The sequence below is a fragment of the Lepisma saccharinum genome, chromosome 30, assembly GCF_977018435.1.
Source record: "Lepisma saccharinum chromosome 30, izLepSacc3.1, whole genome shotgun sequence".
In the NCBI taxonomy this organism is placed as follows: domain Eukaryota; kingdom Metazoa; phylum Arthropoda; class Insecta; order Zygentoma; family Lepismatidae; genus Lepisma; species Lepisma saccharinum.
This window is the reverse complement of record NC_139258.1, coordinates 3380624-3404522: the sequence shown is the minus strand read 5'-3', so window position 1 is coordinate 3404522 and position 23899 is coordinate 3380624. Positions and strand designations below refer to the sequence as shown.

The window sequence follows — 23899 nt, the reverse complement described above, 5'->3', positions numbered from 1 at the left end:
AACTTTCAACCCTATCAAAACTAAGCAAAATGTTTTTCTCATATAAATGCCTATGAACTGAAGAATTCAAGTCTAAAAATAATGCATTTGCTTTCACAAAACAAAAACGTACCGATGATGAACCAGCTGTAACTTTCCCGCCTTTCTTGAACACAGGAGGAAGTTTTGCCAGCCCTTCCATCGTGGTTTGTGGTTTTGGGTGTTCGTCTGTATCCATGACAACCTCTTTCTTCTTAATTGTTAAGGTTATGGGAGCCATTTCTTCCTTGAAATATCCATTGTCGTTTGCTACAACAGAAACAAATTGTTGACAATTCCAATCATCACATGATTCTACAGTCAGGCTGCCTTCGCCGAAACCATGGACATAAGTGCGCATGCACCAACTGGACTTGTTCACTCTCAAAATAGGGGTGACTGCAGAAATCAGAGACTGAAAACGATGAGCTTTTGTTTGATGCCGTGCATAGCCATGGGGCTAGAAATATGGCAGAGATGCACATTAACTTGTTAAGTTTTCATTTTTGTGAAGATATTATTTGTACTCACTTGTGGAGTGTAATATGTAGAGTTATATACTTCTTACAAAACTTAACAATTGCAATCTTGTGTGGTGCAATGACTCACAATCTTGAAAATAGTTGTTAAAAGTAGAAATATGAAGGTATGCTCTCCACCATGAAAGTATCCCCTTCTCTACGAAATTTTTGGCTTAAAGTTGACCCATATAATAAGGCTTACGTTTCTGGTCTGGTACCTGGAGGTCTGTTGCAGCAATGGCATTTTGGGAAGGGAAGGGTTCAATGAAAATCGTTTGGTGTGGAAACATCAATCAAGTAAATAGAGATATGTTTCAAATTATCGAAGGGTTCAGAATGAAAATAAAAACAAGCAAATCTATGTAAACGAAATATCACAGTGTAGTTTGGCTGGTGCTTCTACCTGCTTCCCCTCTAGCGTTTGGAAGAGACCTTTCCTGCTACTTTTGTCTTCCCTGGCTGGACTGTAATTATATTAATTGTCACACTTACAAACTATTAATCCAAGTATTAACTAAAAACCAAAAGGATTCACAGCATTCCATCTTGAAAATGGATTCACAGCATTTTATACTTGTACATACGAGGGCTATTTTACATACGAGGGCTATTTTTCTTTCAACCTCCGATAGGGCATGAAATCATAACCACAGTGAATAGCAAAATGGGTTTATTGACAAACATTAATGTACCGATGCACCAGCTTTCCAATACCCACTGCAAAGATAGGTGCCGCCTGTCTGTTGAGCCAGGTTTGACGAAGCTCTGCATTGTTGTGGAAGGACCGTCCTCCCAGTCACTTCCTCATCACCTGGGAAAGGTGGGAAGTCACTTGGCACCAGGTCTGGGCTGTAGAGAGGGTGATCAAACACTTCCCAGTGGATTCATTGAAGAAGGTCTTGAGTTGATGTAGCAACCTGTGGTCGGGCATTATCATGAAGCAAGACACTACCCGAAGACAGCATGCTTCTCCGGCGCACAGCTCCTTCCATGGTGACTTTCTGCTGCATTATGCCCCTCTGCCTGTAGAAATCGTATCACACTACTCACCTCGCACTTGGCAGGAGAGTCGATTGTAGCAGATATCTCTACGTGCCCGTCGCTCAGCTTCAACTGAAGCGTTGGCCTTGGCAGTGGTGGTGGCAGTGGCAGGGGGGACGCCAATCATGCTGCGTGACGTCCCGCTTCCTAGGGCTTCACGAGCCTCTTGGCGGCACCATTGGAGGTTAAAAAAAAAGCCCTCGGATATCTGTAATAATTTATTTTTAGTGAATGTAGTCCCGATATTTTTTGGACAGACCCTGTGCCAGGTGTCCCGGTTAAAAATTCTTAATTTCATCACTGGATGGCGCTGGAAGCAAGGGTTGGTGCACAGTCTCAACTGTTACGTCAGTGTGTTGCCAGGACAGTACCTGTCAAAACGCCGTGGGATGTGCAACCGTGTGAGAGTGATCGTGATATTGGGTTTGTGTGGGAAACATGTTGACCTTCAAACCAAATAAGGAGCATGTGCGGCACGTCCTGCTTTTCTTGTTCAATCAAAAGAAAAACGCGAGTGAAAGCCATCGTATCCTTGTGGGAACGTACGGTGACAATGTCCTAAAGCAAGATGCGTGTGTGCATTGGTTTCGACAATTCAAAAGTGGTGATTTCGACTTGAAAGACAAAGGTCACCCGGGCCAGCTGAAAAATTCCAAGATGCCGAATTGCAAGCACTGTTGGATGAAGACGATATGCAAACACAACAACAACTGGCAGAAAAGTTAAATGTTGGTCGCCAAACCATACCTGATCGTCTTTATGCCATGGGAAAGATCCAGATTGGGCAACAAGACACAGAAAAGTGATTTTGCAGCTCGACAACGCCTCATCACACACAGTGAAAGGCGTCAGAGACACCATTTCTGCACTTGGCTGGGAATTTTTGCCCCACCCGCCATACGCACCAGACTTAGCCCCTTCGGACTACCACTTGTTTTCATCGATGTCTCACTCACTTTCCCAGCAACACTTCAACAATTACAAAGATGTCGAACAATGGCTTGCTGACTGGATCACCTCAAAATGTGAATGATTTTTCTGGTAGGGCATCCACAATTTGATGGACAGATGGGCAAAATGTATAGCTAGCGATGGCGCATACTTTGAATAAAGCATTTGTTACCTTTCTCCCCAGATACACTTGTTTTCTTTCGGATCAATTAAGAATTAGTAACCGGCACACCTGGTAGTCCTGAATGCTATGTTTATGGAATAGAATAATCAATCATTACTCAACTTACCCTTCTTCCAGTTCTGCTGAGACCTGTATGCAAACTCATCTATTTCTTGCCTTGTTATTTTATACTTTTCAGCCAAGTTCTCTGCTGTCCCGCCCATTGATGTGTTACAGTATGTATCGACCGATCCACCCTGCAGATAGTCTTCCACTGTATAATCTGTTCCTAGTCTTGTTCCAAACCGGATGTTCCTTATGATAAATGGAGACTGGCTCATATTTTCCGTACCACCAGTTAGGACAATCTGTGAGTCGCCCATCAGAATGTCCTGCAAATAAACACAAGAAATGAGTTTCATGTACACATTTGGTTGATATAAAACCAAACTTTAGAAAAATGTGACGATATTTGTATGCACAACACATTGGCATTTATTTCCCTTAGGACTGAGGCAATACAATGTGTTTTTAAAACACAGTTACCCATATAACCACAACTGTGTCACTTGCCTAACCCCCACACTTTACCTCCGCACTCGAGGTTCGGTGCACTTCTTACTCGGCTCAGATTTGTCTAGGGGTATTTTTCTTTGTACGACAATGCACGTGGGTTGCTAAAAGCCAACATAATTATATAATTAACTACAAGAGACAACGGATAACCTTTGCGAAACCTTATTGCTATAGGGGATAAATTACCTTGTCCAGCATGTGTGAAATTAAAAACAGAAATTTGGGGTATTTTCTAAAGTTTAATTAACGTAAAATTTGAAGTATATACAAGTCGTATCCGAACGTTCATTTCTCTAATTATTTATCGGGCCAAAACTCTAATTTTGATGTTGGAATCTCTATTGTTTGTAACTCGATGCTTTACATTTCATGAATTACATCAGGAGTACACTTGTCACAAGGTAGACTCGCGTTACTCCAAGAAACGTCTTAACAGGCACAGTCGCCCGACGTGTACATTTCTCAACCTCTACGGTGACAAGGCACTAGGCTGCCCGGCGCACCGTAATTACTTCAAAATAACATCCAGTACAAACTACCTTTTTGCCTGTAAACTGGACACCAAGGCACTAGCTTGCCCGGCAATCCAATCTCTTACAGCATCCGTTTCAGGAGACCTGTCTTCCGGTCCTAGCTAACCGAAGCAAAAACAGCCTCTCCCTTCCGAGTCTCAGTTTCAACAGCCGACCTACCCCACTCTCATCTGGGAGTTTTGTTGGCGTCTGTTGCCAACCGCCCTTCTTTCAAAATTTTTAATCTTTAACAGCTAAATTGCCCGCCTTTCTTTTGAACGTTCGAAACACGAAGAAAGAACAGAGCTACATGGTTTTTATACATGGAATATATACGATAATAAATTGAGGTACACTTACCACATAATATACACGTAATTATCTAATTAATTAACATAGTAATAAAATATTTAAATAAGGAAAAAAAACACTGTTGCCCTGACACGGGAGCAGGATAACAACTGTTGGTCCAATGTGTTTTTTACGTGGGAAAGGTTGGGTTTACATTAGTTGGAAAATTCAAGTTGGTCTTACGTTGAGCTAATGGTTGTTGCTTGTCGAACCATGGAAAAGTGAGTCAAAATCAGTTTTAAAAACTATTGTCTCCTGTTAACGCAACTTTTCAAGAGTATGCTGTAAATTCTGGTGTAAAATAAGTGACATGTAACAGTGTTTTTTCTGAATATTTCAGTCACAGCACATACTGAAAATATAATATTTTGTTAATGAAAATAGATGCTATTTTTAACTTAGTCAGTCACAAGTCCTTTGTCAACTAGCATGGATAAAAAATATTTGTGCTGAGAATTGCCTATGGTACTTGTCTGTTTAGCTGTAGCAGAAGAATGAATATGAATGAGAAAGTGCTGTGTATTTTTTTTCTTTTACATAAATAATTTGTACTATAGTTTATATTTGGCCTCACAATAAATTATCAGAACACAAACCTAACTATACTTCAGTTTTCAGTATGTTGGCCCACACATTGGGCCAGTGTTGGAACCATGGTCAAAATTACCATTATCTAATGGCATGTTCTTACATTTGGCCAACAATTTTCAGTACAATTGGCCCAACGTTGGGCAAACAAGTTTTGGTTATTTGGGTAGTATTTTCATTATTTCTACATTTGTTTTATTATTTGGAACACATTAGGGGTGCCCAGGTACCCCTTGCACCCCCATGTGCACACCTATGGCTCTCTATACCCTTAAGTCACTCTCTGTACATTTGCATTTACACTGACAAACACTGAAATTAACAATTCGCTGTCCAATAACCAAGAACACTTACATGAGCTCCATTTACAATGGACTGGAAACCTGAGCCGCACAGTCGGTTAATGGTGAGGGCTGTTCGCTCAAGAGGAATTCCACAGCGCAATAAAACATGACGGGAGACAATTCCATCTTCTTGACACGAGGCCTAAAAAATGGTACAGATAACACATTTAGCGCATAATTTCTCAACATATAATTACATAATATATTGTTCTCCACCAAAAACTATTAAAAAAAATTATAAAACATCAAAGACCAGTTTCACAGATACGAGAGTATTCCATTTCAGAATATATTATTCTCCTACCACATATTTCTTTCACCGAAACATGAAAAACATGTACCATAATTTCACCACACAATCGTCGCACATTTTGTGCCAATTCTTTTTTTGCAAAAAAGTGGGGTGCAATCATTATGTGAAACTTTTTTTTTTCAAGTTGAGTTGTTGTTGTTGTTGTTGAGTTGGTGTTTTAAGTCCACTTTATGCACAGTAAGGCTAATCGGGACTGGGCCTACAGTTTAAAGTGGGATCCGAACCACTTGTGCCTCCACCGGGTATCGAACCCAGGACCCCTTGATTACAAGGCGATGAAGCTACCACTGCGCCATCGGGGAGGCCCCTTTTTCAAGTTGAGCTAAAAATCATTTAATACTAAAAGTTTTTGGTGTAAGATTAGGATGCAAAGAATACCCGTGAATATACGTTAAAATTCAATAGACCAAGTCAATGCACATTATTTCCTTGTGACAGTTTAACGAACATTTTTTCGGGCTGAAAAAAATTAACACGTTAGTTGATTTGTGCATTATAGTCGAAATATTACACTTGAGAAAATTGACTACAGTGTTACGAAATATGAACTTATAAAATGTAATCTTCTGTGTCAGAAGATTCTGCAGTGATATCGCTAATTTAGTTATCTGACACAACGATTACATGATGAAATGTTATAAACGATTTTTTGGACTGAAAAAACAGGGTGTAACGATTACAAGGTGAAATACAGTATATGTTACAGTTAACAAATAATATACTTACTTTTTTGTGTCAATGTGTGGACCTCTCAGATTGGAACATTAAATAATATTAAAGAAAGCAAGGGATGGCTAGGAATGCAAGCCAAATTCCTTCATTATCCTCACACAATTCAAAACACTCCAGTGCATTATCCCAAGACATATTTTCACTAGCTTACGAAACCATAATCAGGAACAAAAAAATTAATGAAACAAGCCCACTACTACTAAAAACTAGGGTTGAATCGGACCACTTTGAACTGATGCCGATACTCTTACCGATTTCCAATGATACCGATATACCGATACTTGAAAATTGCGAAAAATAAAAGTTGTTCAATATATTCATCAATTATATACATCAATTTACCAATAAATTTGCTTCAGAATATTAGAATAGTTGCTATGTAATCACAAAATACAATTTGTTATGGAAAGTTTAAATTTTGCATAATTTCCAAGATAATTAAATTAGACTCTGTGAAAGTGTCGCACGGCATTTTTGCTGACCCGTGAAAGACCAATATGCCATAAAAGTATCGGCTGGTATCGGTAGATGAATTCCAACCGATATTTCCAATACTTATACCAATACATCGGCATTGGTATCGGCTCAGCCCTACTAAAAACATAACATTATCAACAGTGAAATACCACAGCAATTTGTATGTTTTGATTATTCAGGAAAAAGATTTGTACGTTTATTTACTCACAGACAGACAGACACACAGGAGAGAGATAAGGTGGGGGGGGGAAGAGTGTGTGTTGTGTATGGCCATTTTGCACCCTTGTAAGTATATGAAAGGAAATGCCCTTATCTAAAACTCTTAACTTAAAATTATTAATGGATATAGAGAGTACCTTCAAAGGTTAAAAATTGAAGTTGTATAAGGACCAACACAACATATTAAAAAAAGGTAAAGGTAGTGTAAAAACTTCCTCAGAAACAGTGTAAAAGGCCCGCTAGTGCTGAGCATATCTGTGCATAGACTCACTCACAGGTTCAATTAACACAAACATTTTAAAGTCAAATTTATGTTAGTTCAGACCAGTGGTGACCAGCAGCAAGTATGATGGGTAGTGCCAACGTGATCAAGAAATTGAAAAGAAAAAAAAACCCTCTGCAATGCCTCCGCTCCCTCCTTGAGGTTGCCCCACTGGCCAAGATGTTTATCCTCGTTTGGTAACATGGAAAACAGTGTGAGTTTAAGTAATAACACACTAATACGATTCATCTTCACTCACTAACCTATCTTTATACACTACAGGACACTTCACTAAAAACACAATTACAAGAGGAAGGGAAAACAAATCTTCTCACCTTCTCCTCCCCCATGCACACGTATTCCAACTGGATGTTGAAAATATTCTAGACATTTGATGTAAAAAGAAATTGTCGAAATGCCAAAGGAAACTCGCATCACCATAGGATTTTTTACTTTTATATTTTTAAAAAGTCTGGATGGCCCTCTAGGCGCATCTATCTATTATCAAAATGTTCATTTAACTTTGGAAAAATACTAGGTTCGTTTCTCCAACAGTTGGCAGAAAAGTAGATAGTACCTTTTTCAAGAATTACTTCCCCAACGGGTCTTACAAATCCATCGTATTTAGCGACTTATCTCTGAAGATGGCAACTGTGTCAACACTGCGAAAGTTCCCTCACTGTGCCAAGCAAAAACGGGCACGGCTGGTGTCTTATGGGCTAACACCACCCCCCCGAAACCTTCTTCCCGGCTCATGGTGGAAATGTTACTCGCTGAGACTTCTCCAACCCTCTGCACGTGTTTCAACTTGGTTAGGCCAGCTCTTGGGTGGTGCAGACCGATGCCTCGCAGAGAGTACGAAACAGCTGGCGATGCATGCAGTGGGGAGGTTGGTACGGTTCATCTCTAGTCTGTGGTTGGGGCGGTCGTCACGTCAGCTTCACCGATTGCAAAATTCTAATCTCCTTGTCTGTAAACTATCAATGTATTAATTTAACAATACTGGGCTAGGTATGCATTTCTTCTGAGGGTAGTGCCATGGCACGGCGGCTCTCCCCCTTGAGCCGCCGCTGGTTCAGGCTATTCATTAATTTCATAAGTCCTTGTACATGTGTGCTTGTTCTTGCAATAAAAGCAACCATATTACATGTGCAAATGAAATGACATGTTATTTGTTATTAGACAGGGTTTTGAAGACCACAAGTTGTATTTTCATGCAGTGGCGGCGATTGTGTTCCAAAACCGGAAGGGGGCGAAGATAGTACATTTCCCTTCGTAGATAAGATTTAGCATAGTATGGGGGCAAAAGTTCTGAAAACTGGGAGGGGGGCCCAATCGCCGCCACTGTTTCCATGCATGTGTATTACTACATTCGCGCTTGAAGTGGAAAATGGGGGGGGGGGTGTTTGGTCGCATCTTGGGGTTAGTTAGCTGAGGGGGGGGGGATGCTGCTGCTATGGTTTAACATGGTGTCATCAAATACAAGAGCATCATTGGCAGATACTGAAATTTTAATAAAAAAAAACATTTGCCTACTTACACTACTGCAATTTAGACTTAGTCTCTTGAAAATTCCATACATGCAAATTTAAAAAATGGCAATATTACAGCAAAACATCACAGTCGCCATGGCGACCTGGATTTTTTGAGCCCTCCTTTTGGGTATATATTGCTCTAGGAAACTAGGAAGAATTACTGCCTTTGATGCATAATCAAGGCCCTTATTATACTAAAGTCATTCCGAAAGTAATGCCTCCACCTTAATAAATCCTCATATTTTTATCACATTGCAATGAAACTTCACACACACATAATGCGATATGTTACTAATGCACACAATATTTGCAGCTAACTGAATAAACAACATGAATAGCAGAGAAAAACAGGAGCTGCAATTCAGTTCTTGCAAATATAGGGTTGTCACAGGCAATTGCCAAAATGGGATGGTCGGTAATGTCCCAATCCCCTTACAGTCCAGAATTAGCCCCATTGAACTACCATTTGTTTGCCTCCTCAAAAATAACGTTCGCAAGGACAGCATTTCCAGGACATGGAAGACATTAAATTTACTGTGAATGCATGGATTATAAAACAACCTCAGACTTTTTTCCAGAGCAATTTCAGCATTGGGTTGAACAATGGCAGAAATGTATCGAAAGAAACGGACAATATTTTGAATAGCCTTATTAAATACCCAACATGTGTATATATTCTTACTTTTTACAGCAGAGGAAGCATTATTTTCGGGATGACTTTAGTAATAACTGGTAACTGAATGGGTACAAAAGAAAGAAATCCCTGTAGATTTTATATATTGAAAAGATATTGAAAACTTAAAATTTATATGACCAAAACTGCATATATTTGGTTACACTGAACAAATGTCTTGATATAGAGTTCAATAACAGTATACTTGATACTTACACTAAGAACGTTTCCAACAACCACAGAGTCGACTATTTCTGGATCCACGTTTCCTGCTGCGAGGGCTGCCTTGGCTGCTATCTCTTGGAGGTCGACGCACGTCTTCTGCACCAGCTTACCCCCCATTGTTCCAAATGGGGTTCGCTTGGCAGCAACAATGAAGATGCCTAAACAGACATACATTCCCATTAGAACTGATTTCAATCAATTAAAAGCATTAAAGAAACACTTGTTGAATTTTATAAAATTAATTTTGGTAAGAATTGACAATATAGAGAAAGTCTGTAATTTTCGGTATACTAACTAATTTTGGCCTCCTAATCACGAATCTGTTGTAGAAAACTGGGGGTCACGTCTGGAAAATGTACATTTTGATGAAACATTGTTCGTTAGTCCCACAAACCATTGACGTTAGCCCCCAAAACCATCCACGGGTAGCCACACAAACCATTCACATGAGGTTAGGTTAGGTTCCGTTAGCACTCATTTCACCCCTAAATTCATCAAAAAAAATAGAGTTCGTATTAAAATTGAACATCATAAATCATTTCCTTGTAAAACAACGGCGTGGTTGGAAACAATGACAGGAGATTACATTTTTGTTCGTAAAACTACGCATAGCTATACACCTATATATAAAAATAATAAAAAAAAATCAATCGGTTTTTTTTTCAAATTTCCAGACGTGACCCCCATTTTTTTTACAACAGATTCATGATTAGGAGGCCAAAAGTAGTTAGTACACCAAAAAATATAAAAAACTGGAGACTTTCTCTATATTGTCAATTCGCTCCTTAATTTTGAAAATCAAATTATAATCACAGATAAAAATCATGTGTTTTATAAATTACAGTGCAAAGTACTAGTCGAATAACTATGTTGAGGTCCCAGGTTCGATACCTGGAGGAGGCACATTGCAAAGTCATCGGAACCCACTGTGAACTGTAGGTACAGTCTCAATTAGTCTATCTGTGCATAAAGTGGACTTTGAAACAAAACTTCAAATTTCATTAACTTTGTTGAATAGGGGAAGGGGAAATCATTTTATTTGCTTATTATTGCCGGCCCCCTAACCAGAGTGGTTAGTACATAGCATTACGACGCCAGGGGTCCCAGGTTCGAATCCCGACCTGGGCATGATTCATCACTCATCCCCATCTTCGCAAATTAGCCAAAAGTGGCACAAAAGCGAAGTAAAATAAAGCAAATGAATCAATCAACTATTTAATTATCGCTTGTAGCTTCATTAACGTCACATATATGAGGGAGAATCATATTTTGGGGGAAGAGCTACACTTGGCAACTCTATATCCAACTATGTCTTCTCTGGATGCTAAGGTGAAAGTTTTTTGGTATAATTTAACAATACAGGGAATTTATCCAATTTGTTTGAAATTTGGGATAATTACTAATTTGGACCTCGTAATCACGAATCTGCACTTAAAATTTGGCGCTTATTTGGGGGCAGGTGAATCCGGCCAATTTCTACCATGCCTTTAACAGGGACTCTATAGAGAAAGCCGGGGAGCCGGAGCGGAGGCGGGGCCGCGTTTACGGTTGGGGGCGGTAGGTCAATTACCCCAGGGGCGGAGCCCGGATTCAGTGGGAAATTTGGACTCAAAAATTTCAAACGGCAATATCTGACCTTCAGTCGGCTATAAATTGGTAAATAGTTCTTTCCGAGCTCCAGATTTATGTTCTACACAATTAGCATTACATACTGTTCACAAAAAAAAAAAAAAAAAAAAAAAAATTGATTGAAATCGAGGGTGTAGAAATAAGAACTTAATTTAGATTATTTTGCTATTTCCACGTGTGAGCGCCAAATTTTAACTGCAGATTCGTGATTAGGGGGCCAAAATTAGTGAGTATGCCAAATTTCAAACAAAATTGAGAAATTCCCGGTATTGTAAAAATTGTTTGTCTTTCCAGATCTAAAACACCCGTACCCGTCGTAGCGTACTGTGTTAACCACTCCTTCACGGAGGCCGGCTCCAGGTTGGAAATTTCACAATGACATTTTGTCATAGGAAAATCGTTATGTAATGAGTAGTGATTTACAACATTAAACACTTAAGTCAAGTTAACCATAATTTTCGAGGGATCAAGCCTGACAGCTCCTCTATATAATATTGACTTAATATTGGGGACAGTGGTTCGGATTTCACTTTAAACCCAGATTAGCTAATCGTCCCGATTAGCCTTATTGTGCATAAAGTGGACTTTAAAAACACCAACTCAAACAAATTAACTCTTGAAAAGCATATTTTCGCACTAAAAAAAACTCTGAAAATGCTTCTTCACTCACATTCTTCAAGTTCTCCATTTAGCAATTCCGTTTTCGTGTAAAAATTAAGACATACCCTTTTGCAAAATATAATTTATCAAATAAATTAAAACTAACCTTTTGTTAGCGATGCCATATTTAAACTTTGTATTGCCAAGCGGCTTAAGATACTGTATGACTTGTGCTTTCAGTTCTCGTTTTAGCAAGCGCATGGTGAATTGCTTCATTTTAGTATCTCATCAAGTATCAAAGGTCGTATCTGGTCATGCCAATCTCCTCCAAGACCGCATACAATCGTTACTGTTGTATGAATATGCAGAGAGCAATACACGCAACAACAAGAACAATAAGTAACAAACAGTGAAAATGCTGATTATAACGTAAGAAATTAATAAAAAATAAAGGATAACTTGTTGCGTATGCAAAGTTTCTTCTGTGATTGTGCGAGGAGCATGTCTATGGGAGCACAGAAGCAGACGACAACACGAAACAGACCTCAGTGTTGCCAACCCATCGTAATAAAAACAATCTACATTTGCGGAGTTGTAGACGCGCTTTCCAATGACGTCACCCACTGGGTTTTGTGTTGAGGTGGAGGGTTAAATACAAAGAGTAAATATATAAAATGCCTCTTGTAGTATTGTTTTAAATATTGAATATTAAGAAAATCACACTGACAAAATAGGAATCATATCATCTTGTGTATTTCATGATACAAGCCATGAAAAAGATATGTAATAAAAATGGGTACAAGCATGGATGCAGTCAGTGCCGGATCTACAAATCTTGCCCCCCCCCCCCATATATAATGTCTGTGTGTGTAGAGTGCCACACACGTAAATTTGCCGTTGCGTAGAAACGAATTTTCGTTTCGTCTCCCTCTCTCTTAGCATCATGTGTTCTACCCTGCTCGAAAACCTTCGCTATTGTTGCCATATTGTCATTCCATTCCTGGACACACTCGCGCAAACATCATTGAAAACAATTGAATAGCGCTCCAGCTCGCGGTTCCCACCGTTCGGTAGGGACGCTAATGTGGCAATATAGCACGGCGTAGTGCTTGCTTCTTTTATGCAGTGCATGTTCATTGGCTAGCTAGTAACTAGTGTTGCCAACTGTAATAATGAAGCACTATTTCTGTCACGGAAGGGGAAAAGGCAGGTAAAGTGGCGGTGAGTTTTGTTGGATTGGAAGCACCATATTTTTATTTTATACTAAGTATTTGACCGGTTTGACGTTGTGTGCGTGTATTGCGTGTGTGTATGTAAAAGTGTGTGTTTGCTAATGAACGTTAAATTCCATAATGCCTCCAGTTCTGTCGAAGTTGAAATCAAAAACCTTGCATAGCCAAGCTCGGGAAATTCTAAGCAACGTGCACGAGTTCATGAAGGAGGAAGCCAGTCATGGTGTTAGCATCCCAATAAAGCATTTTGGCAAGAGAGCAGCGAACAGCAGCAACAAATTGTTCATATTTCATAATTTTGGAATTATTCAAAATAAATAAATTATGTGGCTCCAACATCATTTCAACTCTGGCTCCGGCACGTGTTCTTGTAGAAATTGCATAGACGAGGCTGTCATTTTTGCTGCTTAATGCGATACATATTGTTTTCTGTGTTAAAATTGCCATGCTTTGATGGGTGACCAAGTTCATAGCAGGGCCGGCGGAAGGGGAGGGCGTACCGTGCCATCGAAAGAGCGGCAAACTTTGAAGAGAAGAAAAAAATAAGCCTATTGAAAACTGTGATCGAGCGAGATATTCTTTTGCGCTGAATAGTATTGAAATAGCATAAGAAGTCTCATTATTTATTTTATATTTTGATGTTTTAGTTAGGAATATATTGATTTTCAATTTTCCGTTGCTGCGTAATGACCGGGGGGGGGGTCGAATAGAGCCGCCACCTCCCAGGGAGGCAAAGTGACCAGCACCGGCCCTGGTTCATAACAAAAGAAAAAGCCGCGCAGCTTATCTTCTAGTGGCAGTATATGTACTTGTTATTGTTGTGGAAGCCGGCATCCTTTGTAAACCGACTGTCGCCGATCTCAGAGAGGAAATAATAATACTGGTTGAGGAGGAGTGTTATGGTGCAATTGTAGCGGTTTAACACGTTGGCATGTTATTATCTGCCGTTGCAGTTCATACCAGTGTATACGGGTTTTGGGTGTGAAAAGTTAGAACGCCACCAGTGCATTAATGCAATGAAAAAATAATATATATATATAGGCTATATATATATATATTGTTTGAAATCACTCAAATACGGAATCGTATGAAGAAGTCTTCTTTGCAGCATTTTTGGTAATTTTACTTATGTGTTAGTTCATATTTTGCGAATTTTTAGTCCATATGTATGTAGCTACATACAAAGCCACTTGTTAGTACATATTAATCCTAGTCCTGGTATAATGCATGACGTTTAAAACTCAACGTTAAATAGACCTGAATTCAGTAATTTTCTTGTTGTACGTAACAGCTGTGCATCGGCGCACTGCAGCGATTTTTCTATCTGCTCCATTAGCAACACTGCTTCTTTAGTTGTTTCGCGCATCGCACGGCAGAATTATCTGCGCTGGACTCTAACAAACTCACATACGAGAGCCTACAGGTTGATTCAAAAGTCCGTTAACATCCTCTATAAAAAGTAAAGGAGTTACGCTGGGTACAATTGATAGAAACAGGTTAGGCTTAGGGAGAACCACGTTGGTGTGTTCCAAGCTGATGTCCACCATATTAGTGGCCGCCATATTGAATTAACTCAATTTTTTTTAATGGGAAGGGGGTGATGTGCATAGGCGCCGATTTGTTAAGAGATTTGGGGGTAGATAAAGCTAAGTAAAGCATAAATACTGATTTCTTTCTGTTTGCAGGAAGAGGGGCAATTTTTTTGTCCTTAAGGTGGAACCTAAAGCCCCTATCACACGGAACTGGATTTCTAGTTGGAATGCCCTAGTTGGCGATGAACTGACTTTCTGGGTAGTAATCATGGCCGCCTGGCTGACTGCTTGACTGGTTTTGAGGAATAGGACATGTTCTAATTGCTACTAACTTCTTCGACTAGATTCTGTGGAACAGCCAATCAGAGCAAAGTTTGGCCATGTGAAGATATTCTGTGAGTTTGTAAAGTAGCCTTTTTTTTGTCTGTGGCTTCCGAGTACATACAACTAGTGATGGGTTCAAGCCGTTCATTTGTGCGAGTCGACTCATGAGCGCTCGCTCACTGAGAAGAGTCGTTCAAAAGAGTCGCCAAGCTTCTTTTTCTCGAAACACATGCCTGAAAAGGGGGAAGGGGGTAGGTGGTGTTGAAGCAGATGATTGTATTTAAGTAAACGAACACAACGTACGTCCTTCAAGATTAATAAATTGTATTGCATTTTTGTGTATGTGTGTGTGCGTGTAGCCGACTAGATGGCCAAGATTCTGAAGTAATCGACATTTGATCTTGCCACAGAAGTTCCCGGGATCTAGTCCCGGTCTGGGCAAGGATATTCTTTACGAGTGTCCCTTCATCTATATCATCACGCATCATCCTCATCGTCGCGATTACTTAAAATTTGAAGAAAAGCGGCATAAAATAAGAAAAATACAAATACGATTCTGTATGTGTGTGGATATACATATATGTGTAAACAGTAAACACACACACACACAAACAAAATTTATACTTTTTTTTATACACATACTTGTTTTCATTACTCTGCCTCATGAGTGAGATTTTCTATATTTGTATCTTGTTTCAGTTTACATTTCATGCTGCGGATAATGCAAATTATGCAGTACGATAGCATACACAGAAATGCTATATAATTATATCAACCTTTTATTAGTAATAACGTGCATTTACATATTCTTCCTTTTTTGCATTCGATCACTGGTTTTAATATCGCAACAAAATGCACTCCAGATCTGCGCTGCGACACATGCTTGCATTTCCACGAGCATCGCTCGTTCACGACTCTTGAAACAGCACGAAGAGTCACAGCACAGTCCCACGACTCTTTCCCCATCATTCGTTCACGACTCGCGAGTCGGCACGAAGAGTCATTAAGCACCTTAGCGACTCTTCTCCTCCCTCATCGTTCACGACTCGCGAGTCGGCACGAAGAGTCATTAAGCACCTTAGCGACTCTTCTCCTCCCTCATCGTTCACGACTCGCGAGTCGGCACGAAGAGTCATTAAGCACCTTAATGACTCGCTCGCCTTAGCGACTCTTCTCCTCGCTCATCGTTCGCTCGCGAGTCGCGAGCTCTGTTACACAAGGCGCGGCGGCGGCAGTCTCGCCAGCAGACTGGATCTACAGTTTAAAGTAGGATCCACCCGCTCGCTCTCCGCGGATGGCTAACAGCTGTGTTTAAGAAATATATATCGCTCTTGAACATTATCCATATCCATCCCATATCCATGTTTTTGTTGTTCTACAGTCATTCAATATAAGTTTCTGCCAATATCATAATGTATGATCGAATTTCTATAAAGCGGGCCAAATTATACGTATGTATTTTTTTTTAATGTTGCTTTCTACTAGTAAAACACCTTAACACGTAGGCTCACCGCTGATGGCCAACAGCTGTTTATATCACTCGTGAACATGACCCATGTCCATCTTACGTAGTTGTGCCTAATTCTGCAGTCATTCAATAAAAGCTTTTTTGCAGTATCATGTACGATGAGATTTATGATTAAACTTCTATATTTAATCTTTAATGATATTTTCATTAGTAAAATATTTACACGTTAATGTTAATGAAATATTTCACGTCATATGAAAACGATTTTGTCAGACAATGTTTAAAGTTCACTTTATGCTCAGACAGTCTAATCGGGATTGAAGCTACATTTTAAACTGGGGGTCTAAATCACTGGGCAAGGTGCCTCCACAGAGGATCGAATCCGAGACAGGAAGCGATTTCCTTACCAGGATTTAACAAGGAATGAAAGGATGGCTGAATAACATAAATAAAACATACTCCATGGTGCATGTTCTTTGTTTCTTGGTTTCTATGTTGGCCAGCTTGAAATAATCTTGGAGTGACAGATAAGTGGTGTCGCCCTCCTCAAAGTAAGCCTATTGACACCGAAAGTTCCGGGTTCGAACCCCAGCCCAGAGATGAGTGGTAATCTGTATTTATCCTCTTGTCAATTACTCTAATCACCATCCATCCTCCGTCGTTGCCTTGTAACGATACCTGGTGGATCCCACTTTAAACTGTAGATCCAGTCCCGATTAGCTTATCTGTACGTAAAATTCATTCATCCTCGCTGTCAATACTAAGTAATTAGGTATAAAAGATGCATAAAATACAACAAAGCGTGTTAGGCAGTTAAAATATTAAAACTGAATTAATAAATTATAAAATATAATTACTGCATGCTAATTTATAAGAAATTATAGCATTTTAAAATTTGTTTGTTCCTTAATGGGAAAATAACTAGTAGCTTATTTCTTCTGTTCATTCTCATGTTAACAGATTTGTTTTATTGGATAAATAAAATTGAACGTGTAAATTAAAAGGTTTACATGTGCACGAAGCGGAAGAGCAACTCGATCGAGTATCGTGGTGAGACAAGATGACTTGGCACATCGTTTCAACTCGTGAATGAGAATGCATATCTTGTTCGTGATTTGATTTCAAGTTAAAAACACCTGTCAGGTCTTGTTCGCTTATCGATTTCAAAGCATAAATCGGTATCGTTACTCCAATGAGACGAGATTCTCGGACAGTACATTTTACACAGTGTCTCTCATCATCTCACCAACTTTGGAAGGGTTGGCCCTGTTTTCATTGCGATTTTGTAATGCCCTGCTACTTGTCAAACTGATTCACTTCCAACAATTTCAGTCGCCTCTGTGGAGGAGTGGTTAGAACAGTGCGCTAAGAGGAATCTCGGAATTGAGTGTCACTTCATCAATTTCATTATATCATCACTGATTTTCATGTTCGCGATTAGCCAAAGTGGCAGAAGAGCAAAGCCGGGGCAAAAGTGGTATCCCGAGCCGCTATGTGTTTCCACCGAATATCGGCCTCAGGATTCCCTGCCCTCGTGCCGCGATGTGCTAACCACTCCGCCACGGGGGCCGGCCCTCCCCATCACTTCTCTGTTTTATACTAAAGGCTATGATTGAATATGAATTTAAAATTTTGTGTGCGTCACTTAGGCTATTTTGCACCCTTCACTTTATACGGGATCCAGCCCCTTACCAGAACTAAAATAACATAACTGTAATGTCCTGTAGTAACTAAAATATTAAAATAATCTGACCGGTTAAAAGCTGAGGCTGTAAAGGCACTCTGCACACATAAGGACAAAACACAGGACAACACACACACATTCCTACGAAAATTATACTGGCCGTAGGTATAGACGCCAGAGCCTCGTTAGTCTGCAAAATGCAGTCCAGGGTGTACTATGTGGAACTGAGGTTGACAATTGGGTGTACTACGTGGAAGGATCATCCCTTACATCCCTTAAACTATATTTCTCGAGACCCTTGATGTGCTAACCACGCCGGCATACATTATAGAATACTTGAGTTACTTTTGTCAATATTAATTTTATTGATTGCATTTTTGTTTTACAATGATTTTGCGCACTGAATTTTGATATTTATCTTTGCTTTTCATTTGTGTTTTACTTTTATTTTGTATATAATGCTGTGTTTCTATTGGTGTAAATTTGTGATTCGTCTCTAATAACGTTATCATTTCAATGTGATTTATATTTTAATCTTCTAATCTCACGTGTATAATATATAAGTATATGTATGTACACATGCATACAGAGAGAAAGAGAGGGAAATTGCATGATATGATCGTTAAGGGGAAATCCCCACCGTTCCCCGCATAATTTCAAATTTGTTCCTTGTATTACACAAAATATATTAAATTAATGTTATAACAAATTGAATATCTATTATAGATCGGATTATAAGAAATTATGTATAACTGCGTGTGTGAGCGTGTGTTTGTCTCTCAGGTTCTTTATTAAAAAATCAGAAAAACAGAACATAATGTAGTATTCAAATATAAAAAGACCTTCATTTCACGAGTCCACTTATAATGAATTCATTATCATGTGGTTTGTTCTATTAGGTAATTCTTAACTGAATATAAAAAATTGTAAGTTATAATTTTTGTTTTAATACATGTTTGTTATTTTCACTAAAGGTTTATCATTTGAACTTGTGCTTGCTGCTTGTATTACGTCATTTTTGGATTTGGAGTAACATAAAACAAAAGGTGTTTATTGTCTTTGATCTTGCTTTAGAAAATAATGATTGGTTGATTGATTTGGTTTATTTTACTTCGCCTTTCTGTCACTTTTTTTGGGTAATCGCGAAGATCAGGATGAGTAATGAGGTGTACTAACCACTCCACCATGGAGGCCGGCGCTTTAGAAAATAATTAAAAGTAACAATCGCTTTCCACACTAAGTATTTTGTGTTGCAAATTATAAATTACTGCCTGCCTTTTCTGATTCACTTTAATAGCATAGTGGTTAACGCTGTCATGTATTAAAATGGTTTGCTTGGCAAAAATTGTTATAAGTCCACTTTTATGCTCCAATAGGCTAATCGGGTCTCCCCGATGGCGTAGTTATAACGTCGCCGGTAATCAAGGGGTACCGTGTTCAATACAAAGTGGAGGTTCGGATCCCACTTTAAACTGTAGGTCCAGTCCCGACTATCCTATCTGCACATAAAGTGGACTTAAACAATAACAACTCAAAATAGGCTAATCGGAATATTGTAATCAAGAGGTCTGTGCCTAACACCTTCCCAAAATCTTTACAAGACTCCCCTAATATTTTTTACTAACATTTAATTTCTTGTAATTTTAGCGCTAATGGTTTGGCCGAACTTGAAACTACAGGACAAATTTGTTGGCTGTTCTTCGCTGCCCGTCATGGGCTGAGGTTGCGCGCTCTCTCTCTCTGCAAACAACACTCGCGAGCTCGCGAGTCGACTCTTTCCTTCGTTCAAAGAGTCGCTAAAGTGTGCCACGACTCTTTGAACGAAGGAAAGAGTCGACTCGCGAGCATGCTCCTTCCCCTCTCATCGTACACGGCACGTTTCAGCCAGCTTTACTCAACTAGGGGTAGGGAAAAGGAACAGAGAGGACCCCCCCCTCCCTCTCCTCTCCAGTCCCCATTTGCTGCCCGCAGAATCGACTTGCTTTCTTTAAAAAATTCCGGCCGCCAGGCGAGTATACACTTGCGCATGCGCCTTCCTTGCAAAATTCGTGGAAAGGAGAGGGAATAACGCTATGTCCAACGTGGATACGGGCAGCGCGGTGCGTGCGGTGCAATGCGAGCAACGCGGCAGTCGTATCCGATCAAACCTGTAGTCAGCAATAAGCCCGTCCTACGTGGACACGTTACGCGTGCGATTCGTCCGCTCGCAACGCACGCAACGTTTGATTTTCAAACAGGTTTGTTTTGTATCGCATTTGCCGTCCGGTGGCGAGTCGCCGAGAAAGATGGAAGGGCTTATTACAGAAGTGCAAAGAAGAAATGTGTTGTGGGATAAAACAAACCCTCGTTACAAAGATCGTTTAATTGTTGATAAGGAGTGAAATTCCGTAACAGTTTTCACGTTTTAAGTATTTGAAAGTCGTGAGTGGATGAACAAAAACATCAAATTGTATTCACTGAGAAGGAATCACAGAATACGGTTCATACATTTTCTGCTGCTCTCGAAGCGCGGTTGTTTACCTTCGAGAGCTGTAGTTCCTGTCCATCACATTTTCGTCCAAGACGTTTACAAGATAATCTTTTTCTATGTCAATTATAACATTATGCAGAATGCGAATTGCTTTAACAATATGAACAGCATGCTGTACACTACTTTCAATTGGTTTCAATAGGATCCTAAATTTCGCAGAACTTATGCCGAAAGCACACTCCACTGTCATTCGAGCACGCGATAAACGATAATTGAAATATGACGCGGCTGCATTATTTGAACTCTTCTTTTAGAATATGGTCTCATCAGATATGTTCGTAATGGAAATGCTTCGTCTCCTACAAACACAAATGGGTCTTTTTGATGGAAGTTGGACAGCTGCAAATCTTTTGGTAAGAAACCATTTTCGACATTTTGATAAAGTGCTGAGTTAGAATATACACCAGCATCACTTTCTTTGCCATATGCACCCACATCGATCATTAAAAACCTGTACCTTGCATCAACAACGGCCAAAAGCACCGAACTGGAAGCCATGTTCGTCGCAACTGCTCATCACAATCGCACGCAGTAACGTTGGACACTCCCGGCGTTCACGCACATATCTGCGGTGCGGCGCTCGCATCACACCGCACGCACCACGCTGCCCGTATCCACGTTGGACATAGCGTAATGGAATAATAGTTGCTTGGCGGGCGGAGGAGTCGTGGCACACATACGACTCTTTGAACATGTCGTTCAATTCTGGTGAACGAGTCGTTCACCGCTCACAAGAGAGAGTCGTTACTTTTGAACGACTCGTTCACGAACGACCCATCACTACATACAACACGAAAGGCATGTGTACAATTGAAAAAGCTAAAATATTCTTCCATACGTGTATAGTAAACGTTGTAAAGTATGTATTTTATCAGCGCCGTTCTTCTCTACCTAAAACCATTTAATGCGATGCGGATAGTTATCGTATTTTAAAAGTGTGAAGTGATACGTTGTTTACATCTCGCGCGGCCGCCATTATGGGAACGAAAGACTATCGACAAGTACGGTATTAACAAGTACCGTGTGAGGCGAAAATAGCAAATGGGTAGCCAGTCCAGCGTCAACTAGAGCATTCCAACTAGAAATCCAGTTCCGTGTGATAGGGGCTTAATACACTTGAATTAACCTTTGAAAAATAGTAATTGCAATAACTGTATTTGACAACAAAACATATATATCAGGGTACATCGAATTTTTTATCATATTCTGTTTATAATACTTATTCTTACAATCCTTTACAGGAGTTTAATATCTTGACACATATTTACATAAAAAAGGAAGGCCCAAGATAAAATTTTCATCTGGGCGAGCGATTTTTGAGGGGAGGGGTGTAAATGTGGCCGAAGCATCGTGCTGATCACATCACCTCCAAGATGTCCGGCATCGAAAATATGTGGGGCCCTGCCCCCACATATCCTAAATATGCCTTCATGGCATGAACAGGGAACTTTAACTTTACCTGGAATATTGTATTCGTTTCTGTACCTCTGAGTAACTATGTTTATTTTTTATATGCGCATTTGCTGAGGGCCCCCCTAAAGGCTTACTTGTCTCTGGGACCCTGCACACTGCGGGGTTTTGCAGGTTGTAGATGCTAAGCGTGCCGATGATGAAAAGAGGAAATTGAGAGAGACTATTTTCGTTAAGTTTGGAGGGGGCTCTGAGCAAAAAGTGTGCTTGTTAATTCAATAGACCTGGAAAAATCCTCAATTTTATTTCTCATCTCAGACTGAAGTACGTGCATCATATATAGCTATAATAGAGGGAATTATATTTAATTTTTTTTTAAAAAAATATTCTTTCTGTTTCCTGACGCACTAGGTATAAATAATCCTAACTGTTGACAATAATGTAAAATCAACAATTGCAGTCTTAACATTAAAAAATTCAATAAGTAACCATAGATTTAAGTGCAGCTGATTGTGTATAATGTTCTCCTGTACACCACACAGAAAGTAAGTCATACGTTTGTTCTGTTAAGAGATATGTTATATTCATAATTAGTTGAGAGAACCAGAGAGACAGAACTCCAATTTATCAAATTTACAGGAGAGAAGAAATAATATATTTTTATGAATATGTTGGACCCCTTAACATATTCCTGTAAAAAAGGCAGTGCATTGGAGGTACAAGACTTCACCTTACTCCTAAGGATTAGAAGTGGATATTTGTCTGACTCCAAACTTAGAAGTTATTTAAAAAAAAATGAAAACTGCCTTTTTGAGTGAAGTTTCTCTGGTTGTCGTATGATGAATTGTGGTTCGATGTTGCTAAAATAATTTTTCTACAAAATTTCACTTAATTGTAATGCCACCACTCAAGGTGGCACAATTAACCAATATGGATTTCTTTTTTATTTCTACAGATTCTGATTACAAAATCCATCCGATATAACAGTTATCAATAAATATGAATTATTCATTCTCTTCTGTGTGATTCAAATGTCTAAGCTGTTCAAAAAACTAAACCGTATATTAGAAATTGCTTCAAATCCTCGGTACATAAATTAAAACTATTATGTTTACAAAAAATGAAAATATCAAAACATGAACTCAGTTAAAGGCTATTTACAAATAGTAATGTAATGACTAACGCTGTGAATTTTACCAATAAAGTGATATTGGCCAATATCTACGAGTGCCCAGAGGGCATGCAATTCATGATATGCACTGCATCATAGGGAATTTGGAGGGGAGGACAAAAATAATGAACTTCGATAATAAGTAGTAAACAATTTGAAAATATATTTATTTGTACTTTTGTTATTCTTGCACAAAAATTATGGGAAGGGTTGATTGATTTATTTTTTATTCAAGAGTAAATGTCACACAATCTATCAATACAGTTGAAGATTTCTGCTTTCAATCAATGGGAGTTTGTTCTTTTGAATTTGAAACTTACAGACCCCTTTCCATATGATATGTCCAAATGATTGCTGGACAGTTTGTATGAAATGCAGGTACTACACAGACAACTCAACATGGTTTGCTACATACAATGTATTCTTCTACGGTGCCCTTCATGGTTGAATTGGCTGCGGAGCGGCGGCTAGCATGCCGGGCAGTGAGAGCACGAATGTCGGCAAACTGGATGGAAAATCCACATAAACTGGAGCTGCTAGCTATTTAATAATGAAATACGAGGAGGTACCCAAAAAAAAAAAAAAAATGTCACCTTGTTTTATTTTGACCATACATGTACATGTTGTAGGTACATTCAGGTAAGCATGTCTACTCTAGTCACCTTCAAAGTATTGCCCATGTGCTTTAATGCAATTGTTCCAAAGTTTTTGCCACTCTTGAATACAGTTTCAAAACTCCTCTGGCGCAATACTCTTCAAGGTCTTGTCCGTAATGTCTTTGACCTCATTGACGTCATGGAATCGCTCCCCTTTCACAT

General features: G+C 39.4%; 1 protein-coding gene across 2 annotated transcripts in view; it reads right to left on the bottom strand.

Annotated features, from left to right (window-relative positions):
- The window catches only part of LOC145981963 (3-ketoacyl-CoA thiolase, mitochondrial-like), a 28227-nt gene extending 16080 nt beyond the window's left edge, over positions 1-12147 (bottom strand). The window contains exons 1-5 of one of the 2 annotated variants that reach the window (XM_083115470.1): positions 11897-12147; positions 9493-9659; positions 5076-5207; positions 2822-3086; positions 113-288 (exon numbers count right to left, since the gene is read on the bottom strand). In XM_083115470.1, coding sequence (XP_082971596.1) covers positions 113-288; positions 2822-3086; positions 5076-5207; positions 9493-9659; positions 11897-11915 — 759 coding nt within the window. In that variant the 5' untranslated portion in view covers positions 11916-12147. Of the gene's footprint in view, positions 1-112; positions 289-2821; positions 3087-5075; positions 5208-9492; positions 9682-11896 lie in introns of those variants that run through there. The other variant, XM_083115469.1, reaches the window with a different exon arrangement.
- Between the last annotated feature and the right edge of the window lie 11752 nt (positions 12148-23899).